General features: G+C 38.5%; 1 protein-coding gene across 5 annotated transcripts in view; it reads left to right on the top strand.

The window, feature by feature from the left end:
• The window catches only part of FAM19A5 (family with sequence similarity 19 (chemokine (C-C motif)-like), member A5), a 429216-nt gene that overhangs the window by 99595 nt on the left and 317475 nt on the right, over positions 1 to 12146 (top strand). For 4 of the 5 annotated variants that reach the window (XM_014963211.1, XM_014963210.1, XM_014963207.1 and 1 more), the window contains exon 2: positions 3673 to 3759. The exons of the other annotated variant lie outside the window; for it this stretch is intronic. In XM_014963211.1, the coding sequence (XP_014818697.1) occupies positions 3673 to 3759 (87 nt within the window). The remainder of the gene's footprint in view (positions 1 to 3672; positions 3760 to 12146) is intronic. 5 annotated transcript variants of the gene reach the window in all.

Genomic DNA, 12146 nt, shown 5'->3' with positions numbered 1-12146 from the left:
TGTGTGACTTTGGACAAGCCACTCTTTGTGCATTAGCTAATAATACTATCTCTATCTCCCAGGGGTGTTGTGAGAATACATTCATTAATGTTTGTAAGGCTCTTGGATACTATAGCGATGGGGCCATATAAGCACTTAGAAAAACAATCCATTTTTGCAACAATGTTCATCTCCCTGACTAAGGACTTTTTTTGCTGGAAGTTTTTCATAGATGCTTGTTATGAATAAATCTACTTTATAATGATACAGTGAGGTTAAACTGCTTTTTGGAGTGCAGTTTCACTTTAGTATTCAGAACAGGTGTAAACAGTCATAAGTTTGAAAGCTGTTCCCAAGGAAAGAGAATAGAATTTTTATAGTCAGTCATTTTAACAGAAAAGATACCTCTCCTGATTCATCTAGTTCAAAACATGGAGGATTATTTACATCTGTATCTGTCTCGCAAATAGTTTATTCTATTTTAAGCACTTCTCATTACATTGTCTAAACTACCTCCTCAGGCAAGTCATTCCATTGCCTAATTGTCTTTAAAGTTAAACAGTTTGCTTAAATGTCTACCCTATTTTTTTCCTTGTGGATAAAAGCTGCTCTTTCAGTCTGTCCTTTCTTTCTGAAATAACCTTCACTCACACGTGTTCAGTTCAGACACACAACACAGTTACAGCAGGTTAACAAGGTATTGCTTTAGAGCTGATGGGAGGTAAATTGGTAAGACACTGTAATTTGATTTGATAATTTGCCTGGCTGAGTGCAGTACAGTATTAAAATCTGAATATGGGGCTCAAAGCATTAGCACCAAGGAGAAGAAAAAAAAAAAAGTAAAATTCAATATTCCCAAGGTTTTTGTTGAGGACTTGTTGGTGACAGATTTCCAACCTAGGAGAGTAGGTGCACAAAGACTTCATAAAAAGTTTTGTTTTCTTATGGCTTGTTTTGTTTTGGTTTGTAGAAACTAGTGGCAGCAGACAAATTAGGGAAGTAAGAGATTTGGGAGAGTGTGAGCAGACCCTGAGGACACTGAAGAGTGCTCAGGAAACAAGATATCTTTTGTGCTTCCATGTTTTAATTTGGGGGCTGAATTCAACCAAATTTCTCAGAGAGACAGAAGTATCAAAGTTTCAAAATGTTTATGAAAGTAGGTGATCGTTAGAAGACAGAGACCCCATAAATATCCCAATGGTGGGAATAAATACTATGTCTTCTCCTACTGTATTAAATGTAAAGAACTGACATGGTCTTAAGAAATAGACAACTGTAGGAAATCAAAGCTTGCGGTCAATTACAAGCTGTAAACATACAGGAGAACAAGCCTCATTTGTCTTGGGATTCATGAGACTGCTTGTTTGCTGTGAAGTCCATCCCTCCACTATTGCTGTTTGAATATGTACTGAATAGGATTGCTTTTAATAAAGTTCTCATAAGAGTGATAGTGGAAATGCTTCTCAAGATGAATATTGTGTTAAGCTATGCTTAGACTTTCCTCACAATGAAGGAGAAGAGAGCTGTGTAATTTATTTTTTTTTTTCTCTCTGTGAGTACTGGAGATTGAATGGAGTTGATACTATCTTCTACACATATATAACATATGCTACTCTGGACAGAAGAACTGAAAATAAAAGACAGAAGTAAAGCACACTATTGCAGTGCTGTACAAAATTACTACAAAAGGAGCCACAAGCATCAACTCCTAATCTTTACTTGGATTCACAACCATCAGGCTGCTCCCAACCTCATGTACTATATCCTGTTTTCTGGGTTTAGCCAGACACTCAGTACAGCCAACTTTTCTTTCAGTTTTTCAGTAAATACAGGACCTGTATTAGGAGATATTTAACCAGAATTCCAAATTTTATAATATGACTTGATTCAGGATTGAATAAAAAAGTATTAATAAAGTCAAGGAGAGGAAGCTTCATTAAAAAATGTTGCTGAAACATTATTTTCTTTCAGTTCTTTTATACCATAACATGTCTTTTCAACTTTTAGTTTATTCATGCTTCTGTTTATTAGGCATTCTTTAAGTAAAATCCTTCATTACCAAAACATTTCCTGTACAAATATATTTTCATAGTAGGCTACTGCAGTGACAATAAAATCTCTACCAAAATATTCAGGAAGAAATGTAACTCAAAGGATTACTTTTATCTTCTTAAAAAATAGGAAATATTTTACATTTTGTGTCAAACTAATCCTCTTTGACACACTGTATGCATCACACAAAAATAATTGGGATTATAAAGATTAATATAGTTTGAAAAAAAAACCAGTTTAAAAACCAAAAAGATGCCTGTTTACAAAACTCAGTTCTGATAGCCATCCAATTAAAAAAGATGAGCACCACAAACACTGGAAAATTCAAATTTCTATTAAAAAATTTTTATCCTATGTTGTATCTGTCAAAAGGAAGAATATGCATCTTCAGCGGCATAGCTGGAAAAGGAAAAGAAAACAGTTAAACCAACTCAAGCTATCACTGTTGCATTACTCTGTTTTAATGACTGCCTTCTTGGGGATGTCTTTCTGTATGAGAAGCAGCAGGGGACACAATCTGGAAGGGGTAAAGCCTTTTCTCTATGGAAAAGCAAATTGCAGCTATTTCTCATAGTAGGAGGTCATTGGTCATATACTGATTCTATCTGCTTTGATAGGACCACGTTACTGATAAACACCTTTGTATCTACGGCATGTGCTTAGAAATGATGCCAGTTGCACATGTTTGCACCAACAGAATAATTTCTCCCTTGCTGATCCCTCAGGCTACACGTAATATACAATTAGATGTTATCTTGTTCATATTATTTGATGTTTCAGTTTACTACATAAAATACACACCTGCTTCTCATATCTCTTCTATATTGTTCTAAAGTGATTATGAAAAAAAAAATAATATTTTAAAACCTAATGGCTCCTAATGGAAGAAAAAAATAACCTGTTATGTGTGGGCAAAGAGAAGAAAACAATACAAAATGTGGTTGGCATTCAAAATAAATCTAAAATACCCTTTTTAACCATAACAATTATTCTAGCTAGTATACTATCTTTTGCTAGTCCCAAATTTCTTAAAGTAATTGTCATGTGTTTTGGGAGTTTGATCTGTTCTGGTTTTATAGAATTCCATTAGTTTCCTGTAAAGAAAAAGATTTTTTTTCTGGCATTGTTTCTTCACAAAGTTAAAAAAAAAAAACACCAACAAAAAGCAAACACAAAGTAAGCTGTTTGTGGATCCAACATTTGGTGGCATTAGATTTTAAGTTTTTATTTAACACAGTTTTACTATGAAGGCTAGAACTAGATAAGTGCTATGTACTATATTATATCTTCTTTATAGGGAAGACACGAAAACTTAACCTCTTTCAAAGACAGAGGAGACTCTTCTACCTTTCAGTTAATTCAGATGCAGTTGGATGTGTTTGGTTAACTCAGAGCTGAAATGATGCAAAAAACTCTTCTAAAATCACTGAAGGTCAATTTTATGAATACTGTTCTCAGCATCTTAAAGTAGTTGTTACATAGAGTAGGTTGATTGTAAGGGGAAATGCCAAAGTCTTCAATTCTAAATCTTCAGGTGTGTGGGCTGTTAGACCCCCTAATGTTGTAGTTTATTCTGTGTTCATTTCCTGTTGCATTTTCAGAAGTGATTTCAATTGAATCATTTATGGTTCTTCCATTCAGATTATAAGAGCTATTTTGGAGCGGATAACCCTCAATGGCTGTATATGAGACATTGCCCGGGGTGCTTCCAAGATGCTTTTGAGCTGGGTAAGGAAATCACTGAGTGTTGACGCATTCTCAAAGCACTATGGCATGGATTGAGAGCATATAGTTTATAAACTCTGTTACTGACCTATTATTCTGTGTATACTGGCAGAATAGACTATACCAGTTTCCTCTGAATGTTAAACAAAACCAACTGAACATTTTTTGGTTAAAAAAAAAAGAAAGAAGTATTTTAAAAAAATTAACAACAATATCTAATCTGTATGTGGTAATTCATACATAAAACCTTTAATTCATCATTACCCACTTTTGATATGTCTACTTTTACTATAGTAGCCATTCAATGTATAATATTATACTAATGTAATGTCATAATATTACCATTATATTAGTATACCGGTGAGGTAAACCATACTTAGATTTTCACTGTGACTTTAAGGTCAAAGCTGTTCTGCGGGCATGGCTTTACCAATATGCTACTTTAAGACTAAAACTTACATTCATGCGGTTATTCCTGGATCACCTCTACTATCTACATATTACCTTATACACTCTTCCTCAGTCAGAATTAGTTATCATGTCTAATCTCCCCTTTCATATATGGACACAGGCAACTAAAAGCATCTGGGCTACTGAACTTGAATCTGTGCATGAAGGACAGTATAGACATGGGGTGTTGGTGTGGGGCTTTCACTGAGTGTGTGTTAAGTGAAGAAATCAGCGAAAACTTTCTGTCTCTTGTTCAAAAGCCTGCTCATGAGTGTGATGATCAGGACAGTCCAGCACAGGGGTGATGCTAAAACCTCCCAGGAGCTGGCACAAAGGAGGGTCCATGATCCACTTCATTCCTTCTCTATTTAAGGTTAAGCAGTGTCCGGGGAGAGTGGTTATTTTGCTGTAGAGAAGGATGTTCTATCTCTTTCAATGTTTGTGTAATGCTCTTTGTAATGTTTTATCCAGCCAAAATCCTGCTGAATCAGCTACAATGTCTCCAGGATTTTCACAGAAGTTAGTTCAGGCTGTGCACTGTCACTGCCCCGTGTGCCAAGGGTACTATTTTAATATCTGGCGTTTTTGTTAAATGCCAAAATCTTAGATGCTCCATTTCATGTTTTAATTAAAGTTTTCTATTTTAAAACAATGCAAGCATGCAGATAAATGGTTCCTATTAGAACAGCATAATTTGAAACAAAACTAAAAAGGTTCTTTTCCTTTTAAAATATGCTTTTCACAAAAAGTTTTGTGAAAAGCTACTATTTCATTAACTGTTGTAAGCTATAGGCTGCCTATATATCTGGTAAATAGAAGAAATAAAATTCCCACAAAAACAGACAAGTAAATAATGAATAGGTTGTGCAGGCAAGGGAAGGTTGTCTTAATCCGCAGTTCCAGCCATTATCCCACCCTAGGTGTTCATAGATGAGCCTCCAGTGTGTTAATTCCACAGAGTTCAGTAATAAATCTCAGATTAGCTTGCAGTAATCCATTTTCATCATGCCAAATAGAATATGTCTTATACTATTTAGTATTAACTGGCCATACCTAATAAAAGCTACAGAGTGGCTAATAGTTTTTTTCTTTATTATCAGGAACTAGTGACTATATTATACATGAATGGCTTGTAAAATTACCGGTTTCTATTTTAGAATAACAAACAAGTTTGTGTTCTAAGATTTAAGATTTTAAATTTAAAAACCACTTTCTCCTTTACTTATTCAAGATTTTGAAATGAAGTCCTGAACACAGACCCAGAAGTAGTTTAATATATGAAATTCTGGGCCTCCTTTAATGTCACAGTCTGATATAGGTGTAGATCATTTGAAAACATGAGTTTTCAGGTTAAAAAAAAAGTGCCATAGTGGTAAACCCATTTTAATTTATACTTAAAATGTAATAATTGTTCATTTTGTGCATGCAACAATTTGCAATTGTTTATTTGAGGTTTTTAATAATTTCTAAAGCATCTGCACTTAACATTTGTCTGCAGAATATTTGTTTCCCCTCCACTAACCTATTAGCAACCAAAGATTACCGCTACCCTCAGTAATATCACACAACGTGCTCAAATATCACAGAGGCAGTCATTGTCTTTTCCTCATATGTTCAAACCTGTTCTAACTAACTGTGGAGGTGCCTGGTTTGTTCTGGATATGCTCCATTTTTGCTTCAGCTCCTTTTCCTACTTACTACAGTAAGAATCACTAATGGAGAGAATTAAAAGTGTCCATTTTGGCCTGGTTTCAGCTCCTGATCAATTTTTGTGATATCCAGGTTTTGAGGTGGAAAGTCAACAGTTTAATAAATGTAAAGTAAGTTCTCTGGTTGAAGTTCAAGCTATAGTCAAAGAGCTTATTGATAAAGTTGCCAGTGAGTATGAGTTTCTATAGCAGAATTCCCTCCTGTAGAACATTTTTTTATTATTATTTTCCCCCTCCACTAAGGTGAGAGGAAGCAACAACCCCTCCAAATATCTTAGCTTATTAACTTTTCCATACAACGCTGCTACCGGCCGTTCTATAAAGGTTTGCTGTGACTTGACACATAGAGTCACTGCTTATTCAGCATGGCTTTCTCCATGGGTTTCATTTTCAATTAAGAACTTACTGAATGTTACAGCATTTTAGTTCTGTGCACTTAGGCTAGACCCTCAGGAATTGATGCTGGAAACTGTGGATCATAACTAAATTCCATTAATTTCATTTGTTTAATCATCCTGGTTATAATACAAATCCTTTTTCTAAAAAGGGAGTAAACAGTTGTATTTTGAGAAGTGCTAAAATGTTCAAATGATCTTAAAATATATTGAAAGGTAAAAATATGAGGATAAGCCCTCTTAATTTCATTGTGATTGTTGTAAATAGTCCTATAATAATTAGAATATTCAAGCCTATACCTTGCCTACAAGTCTTAATTGTGAGTTTAAATAATTGTATGCTGTCTCTGAATTATCATAAACTCAGAATCACAGAATGGTTTGGCTTGGAAGAGACCTTCAAAGATCATTTAATCCAAGCCCTCTGCCATGGGCAGGGTCATCTTTCACTAGATCACATTGCTCAAAGCCCCGTCCAATCTGACTTTGAACACTTCATTATCATCTCAAGGTAATAATCTTGCAACTGGAGGTAGGTAGAAAGGCCCTTGAGACCTTGTAGACTCTCTCTTTGAGATTAGTAGTTTTCCTGGATGTAAATTGCTTCAGGTCTTTTTAGCTGAATGAAGGCATATTTTGAAAAAGAGAACAGATGAAGGCCATAAACAAATGAGAAAAAATTGGGAGTAGGAAAGGATGTGCAGATAGACACTGTAGTATTGCAAGTTCTCCCTTAAGACATGTGTCGTTCTGTCAGTTTAATACTGAGTTTCTTTTTCCCCTCAAATATAGAAAACTATTCATAGGCAGCCATAGCATATGTAATGATGTATCATAGAAATTTAATCACATCGTTTAGATGTCTCTTTCTTCAGACATTAGAATATTTCTTCCTGAACAGGCTGAGTGAAAACTTGGTACATCTCGTATAAAAAATCCTAATCCATAGTCTGGAAGGCAAGAATGAGTTTCGGCACTGCAGGTTCTTCACACAGGATATGCTGCCCTGGATCCCTCCTCATTGGCAGCTCATTCATTACAGCTCATGTGTTTTCTCATATTCGTACTGGCACTAGTTCCTTCGGATCTGTACTGGTTGCAAGCACCATCAGTGTAGGAGCTGTATTTTTTAAGGCTCTAAATTTTGTAGTCCCAGATGCGTTGGGGTTTTTCTATTTAGAAAATTCCCCAGGTCATAATGCTCTCATTGTTCTCAGTAGGGAACCTTAATTGCAGAGCTAGTTGGATAAGAGTTGGATTAGCTGGCAGAGTGTTGTCTGGGAAATCTTTCAGCTGTGCAATGTTATCACTTCCCCTACGTCCCCCCGCCCCCACCCCTGAGGATTCCTAGCCTACTGCATTTGGTGAGATACATATGTTTTCCCCAGCTACAGGAGCTGTGAAGGGTTCCTCTGGGATATCTAAGTATAAATACCTAAGTGTGTCTTCAGTTGCTAGGTTATTTTTAGTCAATGGGTGGTTACCAAGTCATCTATAATTGTGCTGTTAAATGTGTCAGAGCAGCTACTGCAAAGCTAGGTGCTCCCTCTAACAGGTTCAATGTATTAGGGAAAATGTAAGAGGACAAAACCAACATTTCAGAACTAAGCTGTTCACAGATTTAAATTATATAAGGGGAGATTGCTTGATAAGCAGCTATGTTGAAGATGATCCATGAGTACAACATGGAAGGAGGAGCATGGTAACATGCTTTGACTGTACATTCCATTGTATCTGTGATTGGCTTATTGTGTCACTTCAGATTAGTGTTTTGGGGGAATTTACCAGTGGTTCAAGGCATCAGAGTGGCCTTTCAGAATCTTTCACTTCTTCTTAGGCAGTTCCTATACAGCCTTTATCAGCAGTGGCCAAAAGCCATTACCAACCAGCGACAGCTATGTGGGAGAAAGTGCAATGAGTTCCCAATGAGCAACTGTCCACACAACTGCTGGCATAGTTCTTTCTCTAGAAATAAAAAAAGAGGAAGAAAATCATACCTGAATAGAAAGTCACTAAGATGGCAGGAAGAAGACAAGAAGAGCAAAACAGTACAACTAAAAATCCAAAAGAAAAAAAAAAAAAGACTTAAAAAGAAAAATACTTCAGAAGTTCAAAGCAGAAATGATACATGATGCACTGTAACTAGGAAATCACACATTGGTTAATCTGAAATATTTAGGCTGTGCTATCCCTCTTATGAAACTGCCACTGTGAGAAAGAACTGAAAACAGGCTTTGGTCTGTCAAAGATTGTTAAAGATATATTAACATATCACCTAATTGGGTGAGTCTAGGAAAAACAAAGTGAAACTTTTAGGTGGTCAAATGGATGTGTATTTGTGGTTCTTATGGTGGCTGAATCATGTCACTAACTAGAGACTAACATAGTTAATCTCTTTAGAGATTAATTTCTACTCCAGTGGCACTTGACCAGCATAAGCTGAGGATCTGTGATAAAATTTTGAGGACTACTGTACTTGTGACTAGCCCGATAGCAAAGAAATGTGAACCTCACATTGGCATGCAGAGAACAGTGGGAAAAAATATTTAAAGGTTGCAAAAACTAATTGGTGGAAATATATCCATCTGTATTCATTACTATATATTCAATATACCATCTATTTTGGTTAGACTCAAAATGGAAAAAGATTTATAATGCCACTTCAGGCATATGTGAAAAACGAACTGGGTGAATTTCAACAAAATAAAATGTTAAACTTAGCATCAGGAGAAACATTCCAGCTGAGAGAACCACTGGGCTGGAATAATCGCCTCCGGTGACTGGTGACATACTATTGCCTGAGTAACTCGAAAGTAACAAAAATGAAATCCAGTGGGCATTGGCAAAGGTTTAGTCTAGATAACCTAATAATAGATATCGTCTGCTCTATTTTTTGGGATTCAAAGCCAGTAGTAGTTTCCAATTTCATTAATGAAAATGGGCTAATGTCATCTCTTGTGCTACTGCATTTAGATCTGCATCGGCCGTGCGTAATTTTGGGGTTTATTGCATGAACAGGAATAAAATAATTATGCAAAAGGTGTTTGACACAACTGAAAATACTAGGGACTTAGTTATAGGTATATAGACAACAATCTGAAGATGATTGTGTTCCAGGAATTTTTGCGTGTTTTTATTTATAAAATATCTCTATAGTGAAGAATAAATCTTAAGTTTGGGAGAATCTTTCCACAGAATTAAATGCAGAGTATAGGTGATATTTTTAAAGCTCTAGAATTGAGCAAAGGCTGCTGTCTTTGCTACAGAGTTCCAGTTTTAGCAATTTTGTAGGACTAGATTGAAGTTTTGGTGAAAAGAAAAAATGAGCTCTATTTCCAAAAAAAGAACACACATTTGGAGATTATGCTCTTCTTTTTTGTGATGTTTTCCCGTAAGAACTCAGAAGAACTTATATCTCACACATATTTGCTCTTGCTCCTTGACCATCAGGAAAATGCATTCCTCACTTCCTCACAACTGTCCTGTATTGGAAATGTCTTCCAAGGCCATCATGATTCTTTACCAGCTTTCAGGTGCTGAGCATCTCTCCTTTAACATTAAAACACAACTGGGAGAGTTCCTGTGGAGCTCCCTGGCAGGAGCTACTGCTGGGACAACAGCCTCTATATTGCTGGAGATGTATGGGGTTAGAGATCTGGCAAAAACCTGAACATTCACAGTGAGACAGTTCTGTAAATCAATCTTGGCCCAAGCAGCTTATAAGTTGTTTGATAGGTATCATTTCATTAGTTGGGGGTGCAAATCTTAATGGCTGAAAGACTGGGGCAAATTTTTGTCAGTGGAATTTATTCAGAAAAGTCTTACAGAGAAGTCTACACTGGTAACTTGAGATATCTTTAATATTTTATACATCTTTATGCAGGTGACAAGTGAAGAAATTGAAGAGGGATGTTTTTGAATAGGACTCACCCTATTTGAAAGGTCCAAAGCTATTTAGAAAATAGAGAAAACACGCTGAACCATATTTAGTACAGCAAGTGGCGTTGCCAGGTACCACTGTCCTCTCAAATGGGAAGTCTTCTGGAATCCCTTGTTGCTATGAGACTAAATATCTGTACAGTGTGAGCGCTGAACCAGATTTTGCTCCCACTTACACTGGTGTGCATGTAGAGTGACTCCCCTGTGGCTGGGAAGCACAGCGCCGCATTCTGATGGCTCACTTACAAAAGGGTTGACCCAAGGTCCAGGGAAGCCCAGGAGTATTCATCTAATTCAGAAGCTCAAAGAAGTAAGGCTCGTTTAAAATGGGAGAAGGGCAATCATCTTGCACCTCAAAAGGGGCAAGCAATTGGGGATTTTGAACCATTGACAGTGGGTCTTCACATGTTTTTTAGTCAAAAAGAAAGCAATGTGTAAAATTTTGCATAGGGAATCCTCTTCAAGCTTAGCATGTTCAAATGGAAAGATACATACTGCTTATCCTGGACTGCATAAACTCCTAAGTTTAAAACACTTTCAAAATCCACTTATTTGTGGATTTAAAAGCTGCTACGTCAGGGCACTTTTTAAATGTTTGCTTAAGTATAAGATGTATGCATTTTCTCTAGCTACTTGACACACTTTTTCTTTCACCCAGAAGACAAATAAACAAACAAAACCCAACTTGAACTGCTCCCAAGCATGGCCAATTTCTCACCAAAGTGTACATTTCAGAACGAAAGATTTACAGTGGAATTTCTCTGGTGTGGCTGTGACATTGCTTTAACATTGCATGGCTGTAATCTTCAAATACAGTAAATGCAATAAATGGGTTTAGAGGGATTTGTGTGAAGTTTAAAATTCAAAAGATAGTTGTTTTTCATGTTTCTCTGCGCTATCAGCAAAAAACCAAAAAAGCACAGGGATGAACTTAACACACATCATCAACAAGAAGGGAGATGTTTGCCCAAAGAAAATGCTGGTCTTTTATTAAGCTGCCCTTTCAAGTAGCTGGAAAGATGCCTTTTTTTTTTTTCTTTTTTTTCTTCAAATTAAGAAAAGAATTAAATATTAAGTATTTAAAAAAGAAGAAATGCAAACCTCTAACCCCAAAACTATGAAAACAAAGCTCTTAGTGTGCAAGTATTGCCTTACTTGGTTTATGTCCTCAAAACTGTGGATGCGCTTTCATGTCTATCCCGGATAAACGGGGGTAACGGGGGCCCCCGGTGCGTTACCGTCTCTCGCTAACGGAGCGCGGTAAATCCCCAGCCAGCCCTGAGGGCTACGGCAACCGGCTCAGCTCGCCGCGGAGCTGCCCGAAGGGGAGGACTCGCCGCCGTGCCGGGCCGTGCCGTGTCGCCCCGTGTCGCCAAGGCCGCCTCCCGCCCGCAGCCTCCCGCGGTGCTGCGAACCGCACCTGCCCCGGCCCGGCCTCCCCCGCTTTACCCTCCCGTCCCCGGGCAACGCGTCCGCCCTCCTCCCCGCAGAATTCGGGTTTGCTCCCCGCCAGCCCGCGTTGCCGGGCAGGCTCGCGTCGCGGAAGTTGCGCGGGGCGGCCCGGCGGTGCTCGAACGCCGTAGGCGCGGAGCCGCACCGCGTCCGCAGGGCACCTGGCCGGGAGCCCGACCCGGGCAACCCCCTCCGCCGCCCAAATTCGCGCAGCAGACGGCGCGTAGCTGTTCCCCCCTGCCCCGGCACCGCGGAGCTCGATGCCCTTACCGGGCAGCTCCCGTCCGTCGGGACGGCCCCCGCGGCTGCCGGTTGCGGAGCGCTGCGGCGGCTCTGCCCCCGTCCCGGGCCGCAGCGCGTCCCACAGCGGCGCGGTCGAGCGCGCAGCCCCCGCGGAGCGGCTCCGCATCGCAGCATCTCCCTAGCCTTCCCGCGCTCCCCCCCC

This window comes from Calidris pugnax, unplaced genomic scaffold (assembly GCF_001431845.1).
Source record: "Calidris pugnax isolate Ruff unplaced genomic scaffold, ASM143184v1 scaffold44, whole genome shotgun sequence".
In the NCBI taxonomy this organism is placed as follows: domain Eukaryota; kingdom Metazoa; phylum Chordata; class Aves; order Charadriiformes; family Scolopacidae; genus Calidris; species Calidris pugnax.
This window is presented reverse-complemented; position numbering and strand designations above follow the sequence as displayed.